The sequence below is a fragment of the Pectinophora gossypiella genome, chromosome 16, assembly GCF_024362695.1.
Source record: "Pectinophora gossypiella chromosome 16, ilPecGoss1.1, whole genome shotgun sequence".
Classification (NCBI taxonomy): Eukaryota; Metazoa; Arthropoda; class Insecta; order Lepidoptera; family Gelechiidae; genus Pectinophora; species Pectinophora gossypiella.
In genome coordinates this window covers 3,992,997-4,010,010 of record NC_065419.1, presented here as the reverse complement: position 1 = coordinate 4,010,010, position 17,014 = coordinate 3,992,997, and the positions used below count along the sequence as shown (strand labels likewise).

Here is a 17,014-nt window from a genome sequence, read left to right as displayed (position 1 = left end):
GAGGTCCGGGTTCGATTCCCGACGGGGACATTGTCGAAATCACTTTGTGAGACTGTCCTTTGTTTGGTAAGGACTTTTCAGGCTTGAATCACCTGATTGTCCGAAAAAGTAAGATGATTCCGTGCTTCGGAGGGCACGTTAAGCCGTTGGTCCCGGCTATTAGCCGTAAAAACACCTCCACCAACCCGCAGTGGAGCAGCGTGGTGGAGTATGCTCCATACACCCTCCGGTTGATTGAGGGGAGGCCTGTGCCCAGCAGTGGGACGTATATAGGCTGTTTATGTATGTATGTATGTGTACCTATAAGTTGGTTTTACAAATCTTTTCTTGTATTATCTATTTTAGGGCCTATTTCATTTGCCGTGCTATTACTTTCTCCATAACCTATCTGGTAGATAGTAACACTGACATCAGACACTCGTCCCGTTGACAGAGGCAACTATCTCTATCCTCTTGATTCAAGAAATACAATCATTATAGATTATGTTTTCACAACATACTTTTAAATGACAGTTTTTCATTCAAGTATAATATTTAACAATAACAATTCTAGATGTTTATGTTTCTCAATTCTATTTAGTTTGTACACATATCCAATCGGTAATGCTTTCCGCTTACGTAAGTGTTTTTCTCTGATATATTTGGTATTCCCAGACATATAATATCGGTAAGTTATCCAGCCCTAGGATACCAACTCAAACCATTTCTAGCTTTATCCTCGTTGACAGAGTCAGTGATCCAGTCAATATACCTGGACACCCTAGTGTAGATCCCGGGCATGCGTGCTCTTGCGCAACCACTTCCAGTCGAGACCACTCCGATCAGAGTCGCACGGCCTTTGTCCCCGCGTACTATGAGTGGGCCACCGCTGTCAGCCTGAAAATTAAAAAAGTGTTTCTTTGAATTAAAGGATCATCATAGAATATAATGAATGTGATGTAATGTTAGTTCTGTCAATATTAGCGTTAAGTCTGAGCAGAACAAGCGACTTAAGTCCTCAACAGCACGGAGTAAAAATTAAACAATGAGGTACATAATATTATGAATTATGGCATTGACGCTACGGCGAGTCTTTTTACGGCGAGTGGCTTTATTTTCCCTCTACGTTGAGCGAGTTTTGATGTTATAGTACAGTTATGGGAAAAACTGTTTTACTGATAATACATTTATGTATGTAATTTCTATCAGTACTTGGTTGGAAGAAAATGAGTACCGCAGCTCTGAGCTATCTTACCAAGCGAATACTTAAATAATTATATTATATTATGTTACCTACTTGGACTGCTATCCAAGCGTGGTAGCAAATGTCCGTTTTAAAATGATGAAGTATAATGTACAATTGAAGAAATCCAAAATTTTACTCACGGGTGAATCTCTACCACTTTAGAAATTACGATAAATAACCCTTTGGGCTAACTTTATGCCATGTTAGCGGAATCCTGTGGGTCTTCGGATACTACAATGGGAAGGCTTGGATAAGACAATGATGCTGATGGTGTTGGTGACTTACCCAGCAAGAATCCCGGCCTCCTTGCTCGTGACCAGCACACATCTGTGTGGATGCGACCTTCACCTTACTTCCTTGGGACTCGTACCACTGATTGCATTCCTGATTCGTCACCACCATCACTTCAGTCTTCTGGAGTATGTTTGGCCTTACACCTGGAAATTCAACAACAAAAGTTGCATTAATTTTGGAAAGTCTCTTGGGTATTTCCAATTTCGATAGAATACTGAGTAAGGTCTTGTTGAACTACTTTTTCTGCTACTTTGAAACGATGAAGGATAATTATGCTATTTATGTTTGACTTGCCATCAGTGAAAAGCGTCTACATCCTGTTTCTGAAAAATTGGTGCGGTCACGAGTACTAATATGTATACACTTTGAAACCATGTCACATTAACTTTTTTGAGAAATTACACCGTAAGTCTCATTAAATGTCAAATATGATAGTGCGACAAGGTTCTAAAGTGGGTACATGATATTGCTCATGACTGTACTTACGAGTACAGCGAACAAATCTGCGTGACTTACAACTATACTTACAAGAAATATAATTATATTATCATGACTGCAATGATGCAATTTAGGCTACGTTCCCAAAAAAAAAAATACAGACGGCGTTATACAGAGTTGCCTTCGTTTCCTTCTAATTTCATGGATTACAGACATAATTATGCATCTTTTATCTTTGTTTTTGGGTATAAATGATGACCCTTGCTATTCCACCCAGGCTCAACACATCTTTCACCCATTGTTCTCTCTCTCCATTTAAGAGCTGCGCTCTTGTCGGTGGAGTAATCGCCTTCAATACTCCATAGACCCTACCACCCATTGTTATTCTCATCAAAATAAAGAGAAGCAATATAGGTAGCAAAATAATTCTATACCATATCTGATCCAAATACCAAGCAACAATTATTTTTATATATGCTTCTGCCATTACATTATACTTTTGAATAATTATGTACTTTCCCTAATATTGAGAAAATAGGTAATTATCATGTTAAATCTGTACAGTGCCATCTATTTTTTTTTTGGGAACGTAGTCTAGAAAGTCGCTTATCGTCCTAGAAAGTAAGCTAACAACAGAAGACAGAATGTCGAAGCACTTCACCGCGATGGTCTTTCCATAGAAACAATATTAAATGGACAAACATTATAACATAACATAAATAGCCTATATACGTCCCACTGCTGGGCACAGGCCTCCGCTCAATCAACCGTAGAGGGTATGGAGCATACTCCACCACGCTGCTCCACTGCGGGTTGGTGGAGGTGTTTTTACGGCTAATAGCCGGGACCAACGGCTTAACGTGCCCTCCGAAGCACGGAATCAACTTACTTTTTAGGACAATCAGGTGATTCAAGCCTGAAAAGTCCTTACCAAACAAAGGACAGTCTCACAAAGTGATTTCGACAATGTCCCCATCGGGAATCGAACCCGGACCTCCAGATCGTGAGCCTAACGCTCTTACCACTAGACCACGGAGGCTGAAATGGACAAAAGTGATTAAAAATTTTACAAATTTTCAACTCACCGATAGCTCTATCTTCATGAGTAAATCCCCATCCAGCTACTGTAGCAATGGTTCCACTGAAATCTGATGCTAAAGGTTGAGGTAGGCAAGCTGGTCGTAAGTCACTACTCCATTTCAATTGATTCACGGTCTTTAGAAGAGCTACGTCGTTGGATTTCTTATTACATCTGAAAAGATAGATCGGATTCAGTATTTTACTGAAGGTGTAATGCTCTATACCCCATTGCTTTTTGGGACAGTTGATAGGGATATTTTAGCACGTTCAACGCCACGTAAAAATGTTGGTTGTTTTACGGGTGAGCCAAACTGTATTGACCCGTTCAGGCACGGGGGTCACCCGTGAGCCAAGAGAGGTTTCGATTTCAACACGATTTACAGGCCACAAAGCAGCGATTCCACGTAAAACTGTTAGAAAAGTGGGTCGAGTGGGTCTGTAGAACAAACGAGTCGATTTGGTACTGTCGCAAAAGACGTAAAAAATATATATTTTTTTGATTTATATGTTGTTTTGACTCATGATCTACCTGCTCTATTAGTCGGGGTCGGTTTAGCGGAGAGTTGCCGTTCTATACATACATACATACATAAACTCACGCCTATTTCCCACCGGGGTAAGCAGAGACTATAGAATTCCATTTGCTTCGATCCTGACACACTTCTCTTGCTTCCTCCACATTTATCAATCGCTTCATACACGCACGCCGGTTCAGAGTAGATCGTATTGAACCTTTTCTAAGGACATCTCCAATTTGATCATCGTAAGTCCTTCTCGGTCTTCCTCTGCCAGCCTTCTATACGTAGTAATATTCCTTATTCTATGGTATTTCCTGTGGAAGATTACTGCGTCGTCGGTTTTCGAGGTTGCCTCCATAAAATCAATTTCAAGATGATTATTTGCCGAATTCGATGAGCTCTTGAGGACCCACTCGACTGTTTATTGAAAGATTAAACCTATTATATTGAGATTGGAGTTCACTTTACTTAATTTTCATTTTTGAGTAGGTATTCTGTTATTTTAGGTTACTTTTTGTTTTTAATTTCGCCTTTACCATTCGTAAAGAATATCATAACATAATTGATAATTAATTAATTGATTGATATTGATTAATTGATTTCTCTGGCCCCTGCGATACAAGCTGAGCTTAGTGCAGGGACCGCCGCATAACTAGAGTAATTGGTCATATTATAGTTGTCTGTATTTTTATTAATCTAAAATTGTAATACTATGTTCAATAAAGATTATTATTATTATAACATAACAAATACTTTATTGCACAAACAGGAAAAAACAAAACACAAAACAAAAGAGAAAGAACTAGCAATCACTTTCAGGCAACCTTTAAGTATAAGAGATATTTAATATTATGTAACATAGCGGGATAGAGCATCATGTAACTTACAAGGGGTAACTCAACATTTTGGTTTTCTATTTAGGTATCATTACACAGAATTTTATAAATTGAAGATGTCTTTAGGAAAGGTTCAGTACGATATACTCTGAACCATGATTGATGAATGTGGAGGAAGCAAAGAGAAGTGTATCAAGATCGAAGTAAAAGTGAAAGAATTCTATGGTCTCTGCTTACCTCGGTGGGAAATAGGCGTGAGTTTACGTATGTGTTTATAAATATAATTGTTTGTTTGTTTGTTGAAGAAGAAGATAGTTTGTTTGGTAAAAACTAGCTGCATGCTACGATGGTCGCTTTGTCATTTATCCCGGTCATCAACATTTGTATTAATTAATAACTACTTATATTGACGGAGCGAGTATAAAGTAGGGAATCTCGCGAAATCTATTCTAATTTTTCGGGATCAATCCCGAAGCATAATATGACGAGATTCCATTAAAGATTTACAAGATTGGGCGAATCTCCTTGACTTATACTTTTTGTTTTCATTTCTAAAGAAAACTTAATTATCTGATTAGTAATACATAAAACATAACATAAACAGCCTATATACGTCCCACTGCTGGGCACAGGCCTCCCCTCGATCAACCGGAAGGAGTATGGAGCATACTCCACCACGCTGCTCCGATGCGGGTTTATGCGGGTGTGGGGTTGATTAGTAATATTGAGGAATAAAAATTTTGTTTCTTTTAAAAAAATATTTTGTTTTAATTAACCTCACTATCACAGACAAGCAGTTTTCATCGTTTTCAGCCATCGTAATTTTACACTTTTTTATGACCTAGACGAGATCCCGAAATTTGCGGTATAATGCGATATTTAAATCCCGCGGGATTCCGTATTTGCGATCTCAACCCGGGATTACATTCCTTAGTATTTAGTGTGTCAAAGCGGCCATCGATGCGTGCCGGTAATTTTAAGTCATACATCAACGTAGATCTATCTTAGGGCATTGATGGACCAATGGGGTGACGACGTCGTAGATACTATCGACCCTGATCCGTAAGTTTTCATAAACTTAAATAAACGGACAAATTAATATTTATATAACAGATAATAAAGGTTCCATAAGCTATGGGGCAAGGGTCGATGATTTATAAGGCTGTAGATATGGCAACAGTTGTTCTTGAAAGCCCAAAGAAAAAAAATTGCGTTATTAAGTTGAAAAGTTTCTTAATTCTTCCCTTTTTCTCGCATTGAAACCTTTTTGTAATTTGCATTAATTTTTTCGGTGCGAAGTAGAAATTATTATAATATTTTACTCAGTTCTTTTTTATGCGAAATTAAATTTTGAATATTTAAAGAATAAATTAATAAATTTTCTTATTACTTAACATCTAGGTCTTCAATCTTCATTCAATGATTAATCGTATGACAGATATTTTTTCCGAATTTTGTTTATTTTTGTATCTTCAGATTGGTTGTTTTTAAATCTATATTAACGTCACATGACAGTAAAAGTAAGATCCATCACAGTTTAACATTGATGAGAAAAATACTATTTGGTATAATTATAATTTATTTTTAATGACTGTTCTCTTAAACAAACCACTGCCCTATTTTTCCCTAAAAGTAGCATGGAGAAAGCTACACCGACAAGAGCGTGGCTCTTAAATTAGTGATGTGATGATGATGTTCTCTTAAATGTAAATGCTGGACTATCAACTTTGAAATTTTGATTTTGATATTGTTTTTTTTTTTCACTTTTTTTTCTTCAAACTGACAACTCTTGCGTACAATACTTACCTGTATTGAGGATGTGGGAGGATCTTGGCCAAAGGTTCATTGACCCCGGTGGATGAGATGTCAGTGAAGCCGACCACGACAGTCAGCTGTTTGGACTTGTAGAACTCGTCGAATACGCTGGAAAGTAAGGTTTACATAAAAAGAGAATCTGCTGTTCTTCGTTCTTCTCTTTTGTGGTTTTGGTCATCAGAATATAGGTATTATTTTATTGTAACTTTGTTATTTTATTTTAACATTAACTACTTGGCCGGACAAATGGGGACCGCTGAGGGGTCTCACCCGGTACAGTATTTAAAACAACAGGCCTGAGGGTGCCCAGTTGGGCGCAAACTTCGGCTTAGGGCTTCGTCTGAGCGGAAGAATATTTGAAAGAATTAATGGACCCTAGCGGGTCGATAGCTTATTTCAATGAGTTGTCCTCTACTCGAAAGCAGAAGTTGGTTTTGTTTAATTATTATCACGGTATAGCGATGTAGCGCTATGTAAGGTCTGCATAAAAATAGATAGATATATTACTTATTCATCATCATCATCATCAGCCGTACGACGCCCACTGCTGGGCATAGGCCTCCCCCAAATAATAAATTAATATTACTTATTAATCGTAGGAGCTCGGTGGCGCATCCAAACACCAAACATCTTACGGAATTGGTACAAGCTAACGATATGGCACCCCTGATGCCGGGCAGCAGCGGTATCAGTACTGGTTGGAGGCCGAGGAAATGGATTCTGGTAGGGCTCTAGCTAGAACATCACCGATTGAGAAATTGGTCGGTGTGCTGCGGAACGGAAGGCGATTGGGGCAACCACCGTTCTACACGCCCTATCTATGGAGTAATGGCGGTTACTCCACCGACAAGAGCGCAGCTCTTAAATAAAGAGAGAGAACGATATGTCAAGTGATATGCTTATGTCATTTCCATACATTTAAACTTATTTAACTTCATTTTCGTAAGCGGTGCATTAAGATGGCCGCTAAGCGATTGGTCGAAAGGTCGCGTCTGTCATCCTACGTCATATCCCTTACCTACAAACGCAATGTCCAGCTGTAACCAGCCACCGATCATTCAGCACAGTGGCTCCACACTGGTGTGTCCCTTGCCTCCATACACTGGCTGCCCAGGGGAACTCTGCTGGAAGACTGTCGGTACCGCCGACGATGCGCCCGCGCCGGGATGTGTCCACGCCGCATTCTACGTCCGCCACTTATGGGAGAAAATATAAGTAGGTACTTTTTTTGTTAAGTTATTTAAGTTACGAACAGTTAACACTTTCAAGGACAGAACGTGCAGGGATGCTCCGATACCAAATGTATCTAAGGCCAATGACCCGTGGTCAGACTCCTTGGAAGTGTTAAAACGTTTTTTTTTATTAGGTTGGGACTAGGTTGTCATCTAGCCTATAATGAGTACTCTTCTTAAGTAAGATTACAATTCACGAAAGAAGTCATGTTTAAAATTTCTGTGTAAAGTCAAATTGTCTGAAATATTAATCAGTTGAAAATCTGAAAGCCTTGTTGGTACTTATTTATTCTAGATTAAAGTGAAATTGAGTCTATTTAAGGGTTTAAATAATAAAGGTACTTTACGCTTGAGGAGCTCGGTGGCGCAGCGGTAAACGCGCTCGGTCTGCGATTGTTGAAGTTAAGCAACTTTCGCAAAGGCCGGTCATAGGATGGGTGACCACAAAAAAAAAGTTTTCATCTCGAGCTCCTCCGTGCTTCGGAAGGCACGTTAAGCCGTTGGTCCCGGTTGCATTAGCAGTCGTTAATAACTACCAATCCGCACTAGACCCGCGTGGTGGTTTAAGGCCCGATCTCCCTATCCATCCATAGGGAAGGCCCGTCTGCAGTGGGGATGTTAATGGGCTGGTGATGATGACGCTTCTTAGATAAGAAATACTAAGTCGTCTTATAATTATAATTAATAATGGAATTTCCAGCCTACGACGTTTCGTAAAAATAATATAGATGGCCCTGTCGAGATTGAAAGTGTTAATAACCTATTTTTTCATTACTCTAAAATACAATGTGATGGCAGAAGCATAATATAACAATAATTGATGCTTGATATTTGGATCATTTAATGTAAGTATAGAATTATGTTGCTACCTATATTGCTTCTCTTTATTTCGACCAGAATAATAATGGGTGGAAAATGTAATTGTGCCTGGGTGTAATAAAAAGGGTCATCATTTATACCCAAAAACAAAGATAAAAGATGCATAATTATGTGTTATCCATGAAATCAGAAGGTTAAACGAAGGAAACTCTTTACTCTATATTGATTTTGGGGATCGTATCCTGGAAAGGCCCTCATTGGGCGAAATCCCTGAGTTTACGCCAAACTGATAGAAATTTAAAACACTAGTACCTAATCCGCGATATCCCAGTTCGGAGAAGGCGTGAGTTACATAATAGTCTCCATGGTTCGAATCCCGGCTCGCGCCCCAAACCACTCATTTCTCCGTTATGAGTTTGAATTCATGTTTGGTTCATAGATAAGCAGTATATAAAATATAAGCGGCCTCCGTGGTCCAGTGGTTGAGCGTTGGGCTCACGATCCGGAGGTCCCGGGTTCGAATCCCGGTGGGGACATATCACAAAAATCACTTTGTGATCCCTGGTTTGGTTAGGACATTACAGGCTGATCACCTGATTGTCCAAAATTTAAGATGAACCGTGCTTCGGAAGGCACGTTAAGCCGTTGGTCCCGGTTACTACTTACTGATGTAAGTAAGTAGTCGTTACATGAGCCATGTCAGGAGCCTTTTGGCGGCTCAATAGTAACCCTGACACCTGGGTTGATGAGGTTGGTACTCCACCTCACAACCCACACGATAGAAGAAGTAGAAGTATATAAAACGAAGGTTGGTGGTAGGGCTGGTAAAGGAAGAACTAGAAGAACGAACATTGACAAATTGGAGATGTCCTTAGAAATGATTCAGTAAGATCTACTCGGAACCGGCGTGCGTGTAGGAAACGATTGATGAATGTGGATGAAGTAAGAGTGTTGCTGGCAACACAAGTATAAACATTTATAATCAATAATATTTTTACATGGCAATATTGTATCGATTTGAATGGCCGACGCCTCTCTCGAATAATTATTTTTAAATAGTGACAAGGAACAAACTGGTGTTTTGCACTTGGATTAGAACCCTCGCCCTTTCACCATCTTCTACCTACAGTCCACACACACAAGGGCCGAACAACGAGAAGTATGCCAGGATGGAAGCAAAGGGAATTCCATAGTCTCTGCTTACCCCGGTGGAAAATAGGAGTTTATGTATGTATGTATGTTGGTTCATAGGTATTTGATAGGGCCCTGTGCTGGGAGGTTTTCTGGCCACGTCTTTCCCTCAGCGTTACAGATTCCAATGTGGTAGTAGTTTTACAGCTAGTTACATAATATGTAATTTAATTATGTTTGACGTTCAAAAAGCGCTAACTTTGTAAGCCAATTTTGAAAAATAAATATTTTTGAATTTTGAATTTTTGATATCGCGTGGTTTCCAGGATTTGAGGCCTGGGCTTGCTGCCTATTACATGGGACTTAAACATAGCTGGCGAGGAGTGGGCGTATTATTCACCTCTGCCTACCCTGTTGGGTATATTCAAATTCAAATTTGAATTCAAATTCAAATTAAAATTCAAAAATGTCTTTATTCAGTAGGTAACATAGTTACACTTTGAATCGTCAATTTTTACATAACGAACGTCTCATCCGCCTAAAACTACTGCAGCTTCTCACAACCTGTATAGCCGAGGAAAAGAAGCTGCAAGAAAAACCTCGGCACAGGGCCCTAGACGTTCTTTAAAAAAATAAAAATAAACATAAAATATAAAATACTATAATTTGTTCCATTGATGCTATGTTATGTAGCTACGTCGTATTTTACTGAACGCACTCAAAATGATAACTTAAATGTTACTCACGGTTTACGTAACAAAATCCAAAATCCATAATCACCAAGTTCAAAATAAACACAAATGAACGACACATTTTCACTGAACCGAAATGCAATATAACGAAGTCACAACAATTTATATGTTTTATATATTTCCTCTTTACTAGGTCTAGGTCTGCATAATATACTTATTTTATAAATATATATAAACTTAATATATATAAAATAATTATAACAGACACAACACTCTGGACAAAGTGTGTGCAAAGACTACGATACGTTTGATTTTTCATAAGATATTTAAAGTATACAATGATTTGTACTGAAATGACCCTCCTACGTTTGTTTGAAGGCCTGACCCCTATATCTCATAGTGATGTACTGTAAGTATCGATGTTTCGATAGACATAACTTTGCAAAAAAGTTTATTATAATTTTAGTGTTTATTTAGAAGATATTAATGCAAGGATTAACTGTCTAAGAACTGGTATTCGGTAGCCAAATTACAATTTTTTTTTATAAAGAATGTCTAAGTCCTTGTGCTAAGGTTTTTCTTGCAGCTGCTTTTCCCCGGCTATACAGGCTGTTAGAAGCTGCAGTAGATTTGGGGGTACACACGTACGTTATATAAAAAAAAAAAAATGGATGTTTCTCCCCCCCTCCATTTGATTGATTGAGGAGAGGCCTGTGCCCAGCAGTAGGACGTATATAGGCTGTTTATGTATGTGTGTATAGATGTTTCTGAATTTTGACGTACTTATAGGTAAAGACAATTTTCTTTCAGACATTTGTAAACTATTACTTGAACTTTTAAAAAGTGGCTAATATATTTTCTAGTGAAACAAAAGATTTTTGACTACCTTATAGGAAAGTAGGTAAATAGGAAATGGTGTTAAAATACTGATATGTTTCAGAAAATTTATAAAGTGGTGTTTACCTGAAGGGCACAGCTAGATGTTATAGACCGGTGAGCATGAGACAAAGAAAACTCCCTTTGAATTTGTACAATGTATATTTTATAATATAATATTAAAGTACAACCATGGGCAGGTAAAAACCCTATGGAGGGAGACAAGTCGCGCTTTGGTCCGTCAGGTTAATTGTCACTCCGTAACAACCATGGGATATCACTATGTTTAAAAACACTGTCCGTACACCTGTAGGCACCTCACTTACTCGAGGACCTCCGACTATCAGGCCTACCTGAGGCGTCCCGGTATACCGTACAGGGGATGCGTTGAGGCCGGCTCAGGCCAGGGCGTGCTGGACGATGGCGGCGCAGCGGGCCAACTGTTACGCAGCTGGCGGGCTGCACGTCCACCGGTCAACCTCACAGTCCTTCACCGGGCCTTATCCGGAGTGTTGACAAAAGGAGAGGCGCGGCACATCCACATGCGCGCCGCACAAAGGAAAGCTTCGACGTGCAAACAACCAAGGCAAGCTCCGCCGAAATGAAGCTTGAAATAACTTGCAAACGCAGAAGAAAACAGTAGCAATCTTCATTCACAAAATTTGTTGAAATAGTCTGATCCAATCATAAACTTCTTCATAGAACTTAAAAACGTCAGAAAATTAAACAAAACTTTAAAGACGTTGAAACAATTAAAAACTCAAAACTTTAAAACTTTAAAAACTCAAAACCCCCATCTGCAACAAGGAATGGCAATGATTAGCATGTGGTTCAGCTGACAGCGTGGCAAGGCAACTCACGAGTGTAAAACAAAGAAAATAACTTACAGGTTCATCCGGGATAGCTGGGCATCGCTCGGATGAAACCTAAACCCACCCACTGGACCTTCGGCGATGGGATTTCAGTGATGTTGCTGAAAACAAGGACCTCGAGGTTATCACAAAGTTGGTGCAAAAATATGCACGAAGAATTGCGAGGACTCACCATCTCGGTTAAGTTGTTTATTTAAATCGAGACATCGGCTCTTGATGTCGCCGATAAATCGTGGCTTTTAATTTGCCCACATTATAGTTACGGCAGTGGAGTCTCCGGCGCTCTCGCGACGTCCCCACTTTCCATAACCTGTCTCTCAGCTCAGCCAGCTGTCAGTCTGACACAAGAACCACGAACAAAGTTGCCAAACTAGAAAAAATCTACCAAACCATAAATTCGCCGAATCAACGACAACAATCGATCGACTTGTTTGATCCCAAAATTTAAACAATATAATTATAATATATCAAAAATAAATGTTGCAGATAATTTTAATATACCAAATTTTGAAGAAAATAAAATAATTAAAAATATTCGGGCCCATCGATAACCCTGCAGCGCCATCTGTGATTTCCTGCGGGTAAAATATAAATACAACGTTATATCGTCAGAAACCACAAGATGTCGCTACAAGGCTCGTTGGTCCGAAATGCTTCGTTACACTAGTACAGATCCAAATAATTATTATTTTTGTGCCTATCTGATAAAAAAGAGACTCGTGTCCTATTCGATCACTAACATATCTTACCATCCGGAATGAGAAATAGACATCCCAACATTATCCGGTATTGATACGCAGGAACTACGAATAATCGATATTGCCGATAATAATCGATAATTATCGATATCGATATTTTCCTCAGGTACCTCACTAGTAACAATTCATTGTCAGGTTCGCCACAACCTCGGTCGATAAGCCGATAAGAGTCGCGGAACTGTCTGTCATTAGCTGTTAACATCGACGTTATCGAAATATTTCTATGCAATGTCAAACTTAAGTATATATATGGCGGTGTACCCATGATTTCAAAGTTTTATGGAATTTTTAAAAGCGTTTTGTTTTTCATGAAACAATCTGCAGGGTTATCATTTTTTTTTGTTCTCACCAATCATCACACTGCCTTAGTTAACCCCATTGGGATGGGCAGAGATACAAGTCCTTAGAAGACAACTTGCACTCGGCCAATCAGCCACTAGCAGTGAATCTAATAAAATATATTCGACAAGACATGATATTATATTTTTTATATTTTACCGCACAGTGCTTCACATAAATGTACGGACTTTGTTTTAATAGAGTTGCCAATTAGGATATTTTTATCCATCTTATAGTCTAACATAATGAGGAAAATCTTGTAAGAAGATAAGAATTAACTCTTAGAACACAATGAACAGTTACTATTGTTATTTATTTAATGTTACAATTAAACAACAGGATCTTAGAACATCAATATAAAGAGTTAACCTATCTGCAAATTGTCTTCTAATAACTAAAAGGATGTCAAAAGGCGGAAAAATGTCTCAAAAGCACTCACACCATGGTCACCCTACAAAGATGATTTTAATACATCAACTGCATTTCGGTCAAGTGCATGCAAAGTGGGTCGACGCATCTTGTCCCACTAGGCCAATTTGAACGTAATTGACTGCACCTTGATAACCAAGCCACGTGGCGGCGTTGTACTATTGATAACTATTGCTGTTGGCCCAAAGAGACCTGGCGACGCTCGATTGACTGAGAGTTGAAAACTCTCGGCATGTCATGGGAGCAAGCTGCATTAGATCTCGAGGAGTGGAAATGATTATGATTATGAAATATTATATGTATATTATGACGTTTATTTAATTATCGCACTCACATCACATGCACCATAGCTACACACTGCTTTCACTACTCACTTATAGATCCTTCTTTTAGTGTAATATTTCTTTCTTTTATTGTTTGTTTCTGCTTTCCATGTGTAACACTAAGTCGTTTTTTTTGTACTCTTTATTTATTTTTTAAAATTTATTGTGCGGGTACTCGCGTTGCACCGATAGGCGTGGGTTGAAAATCAGTGTTGCCCTCTGGGTAGTTTTTCACTGAACCCTGGCCTTTTTTACCCACCCATATACCTTTAGGTTTTCCAACTAAATTAATGATAATGTGTGTATATTTTAATGTTGTAAATGTATATGTGTGTCGTAGATTTTACCTAGATAAACTTTATTATTATTATTAAATCAGTTATGCGAGCCCTACATCCCAACAAGGCAAGAGAAGCAAAAATCAAGAAGAAGAAGAAGAGCAAGAGGGAAACCACTGCTCTAGTTTTCCTTAAAAATTTGCATGAAGGATGCAACTCCAACAAGAGCGTGGCTCTTAAATTAGTGACGTGACATCCCAATAGAGGATAAAAGGATTAGAAGAAGAATTGAAAGATTTACTAACGTGACAATTTTACTCTTATTAGCAAATCACCAATTGCGGTCGAACGCCAATTTCCAAAATACAGGCTTTGCCTAGTTTGGAGATTGGAGTCTAAAAATTAGTTTGTGCAAATACTAATCTAGAGTATAAATTACTATAGAATTGAAGTTTGTAATTGTTTCGTTTTGTGCAAATCTCTTTTATAAATAAATGAATTTTTAGTTTTTTTTAAAGAGTAAAACAAACATCCGTTAAATAAAAAAACTTATCAATTATCTTTTGACTGTGATTATTACGATTTTTCCGATGAGTCAAAGCTTATCAATATCGGCCTCCAACTAAAAATAGCATTACCAAACAAGGAACTGTTAGGCGGAAAAGTTTTTTTATGGAGGTGATAACAAAGGTCGAAGGAAGGCTGTATGTTTGTAGTCCGTAGCCCGCATGGACTGGGTTTTAATGAGATGGATGATCTGTGTAGGTAATATAGTAACTAAACGCATGCATACTTAGCACAGAGCATGGAATGAAAGGCCCGGACGCTACTAGAAGCGGCGTTTCAAATAAAGATACGACCTTTATGATTAGTCTCGGTTACTGATTTTGTCTGATCTCGAAAAACCTAAACCTCGCCAGCAAAGAAGAAAAATGTCTTTTGACAGTTGTTAAGTTTATACACTTAATTTTATGCGATAAAGAATGGTTGTCACAGTATAGGCAATATCACATAGCAAGTACCTATTACATTCAGTTTAAGTTAAATTAATGATAATAATTTAATTATTTATTTCAGACACAGGATCCATAGTGCAAAAAATAATAATTGTAAAATTAAAATAAAACAATTGGTACATTATTTTCAAGCTTGAATCACGTGATTGTCTGAAAAAGTAAGATGATTCCGTGCGTCGGAGGATACGTGAAGGGGTTTGTGCCTGGCTATTAGCCGTACAAACACCTCCACCAACCCGCAGTGGAGCAGCGTGGTGGAGTATGCCCCTTACACCCTCCGGCTGATTGAGGGAAAGACTGTGCCCAGCAGTGGGATGTAAATAAGTAGGCTGTTTATGTTTATGTCATGTAATTGGTACATTAGTACTCTCGTCAATACAAATATTCATAATAAAAAATATTCGTGTATAAAACTTGACTAGATAGAACCAAATAAACATCTAATTTAAGTTGCTATCTCCAGCCAGGGTCGATACATATCCGATTTTACCAGTCTGTCATTCAATCCCTGTATAATGGAATTCTTACACGTTTTAACTCTAGATAGACATACCTAAATGAAGCTACTCGATTTCTCATGATGACATCAAAAGTGTTTACTCAGACTTGTAAGAACATGCCTGATGTACTGCAAAATCGCAGTAACCCCATGAGCATCCGATTAAGCTACGTACCAATTACCATCTTGTAGTAGATAGTATACAAAACGACTGCAGGGTAAGACATATCTAGTAGAAATTGAGCGAGTTTTGATTCCTTGCTCTGTTTTACCCAGACAGTACCTATTGACTTTTATACGTGATAAGATGCACTAAGTAAGTAGCGTTGGAAAATTACTTAGTTTCTGGAGTGAATGTTAAGTTAGATAAATAATGTATTGTGTATGGAGGTTATCAGGTTAGTGCCATTTCTAGCAGGTAGATAGATAGTTAGGTACCTTTGTGTAAGTTTTCATACATAAACCCATGCTTGTAATGAGCAGTGGATGAGCAATAGTTCGAATTTACAATCGACTTACTCATCATTTAATTCGTATTTCGAATGAAAAAATATTATTCAAATAATAATTCGCTATTCAAATGTTTTCTGGCCGAAAATTCAAATTATTTTTATTTATTTATTTATTTATTGTACGAGTGCAATGTTACATACTTACAATTGTTTTTATTTGTTTTATGAAATAAACACAGGTACAAGCGTACTGGTTGTGTCCGTTATTTACTTACACTTTTGAAAATGAAAAAGTTGAAAAAGTATGAACTGTGTAAAAAATCCAATATTTATTTTTTGATATTTTTGAAAAGATCTTTTTTACAATCGACTAATTTGCATACATTGATTCAGATGTATGCATACAGCGTACATCTGAATGGCCGGATTCAAATGACTAATTTATAATCGCATATGAGTCCTATTTCTCAGCGATAATATGGTCTTGTGGTTCTCTGGCTTGCTTCTCAAACGGGGAGCGCAGGTTCGAATCCGGTACCGGACTTGCACCAATGGTTTATTAATTTATCTGAAGTGTAGTTTTCACTAACATACTTGGCTGACTAGATCATTATAGACGGTGATACGGCTCACCTATCCCGTTGGTCTAACAGAACGCTCGGTGAGGTGTGGGTACTTAATTCATCTTGATGGACGTACCTCTGACTGCCCCAATTGGGATATAGTCGTGAGCTTATGTGTTACGTCATAAGAAACACACATTCACATTATCAAAACAAAAAAAGCCCTTCGTTTTGTGCCTAATAATGATTATAATTCCATATGAAACTGAAAATTGTGACAGCGCGCCCGACTCGGAAAAAAATTGTCTGTTTTTCCGCACCCATTTTAATTTTTTCAGTATATACTTTTGAATCAAAGGTTGAAATAGACTCGACCTTCTTGATACTTTCTACGTAGCCCCAAATGTTCACAAAGAATGAGCAATTTAAAGTCCGCTCCTCACTTTAAATATTAAGGTGCATCCTCACGCGCGGATGCACTGACATTGTCCCACTTGCACGGTCCTTATCCTTAGCCCTGACAATGTAA

The 17,014-nt window shown here is 38.2% G+C and overlaps 1 protein-coding gene across 1 annotated transcript; it reads right to left on the bottom strand.

Annotated features, from left to right (window-relative positions):
• Positions 1-630: 630 nt before the first annotated feature.
• Positions 631-10,393, bottom strand: LOC126374006 (trypsin-1-like). Its single transcript, XM_050020451.1, has 7 exons — positions 10,347-10,393; positions 10,135-10,281; positions 7,225-7,402; positions 6,198-6,314; positions 3,043-3,209; positions 1,511-1,662; positions 631-876 (listed from the first exon to the last, which is right to left on the bottom strand). Exons 2-7 carry the CDS (start codon positions 10,199-10,201, stop codon positions 673-675), a joined length of 885 nt encoding a protein of 294 aa, XP_049876408.1. The 5' UTR covers positions 10,202-10,281; positions 10,347-10,393; the 3' UTR covers positions 631-672.
• Between the last annotated feature and the right edge of the window lie 6,621 nt (positions 10,394-17,014).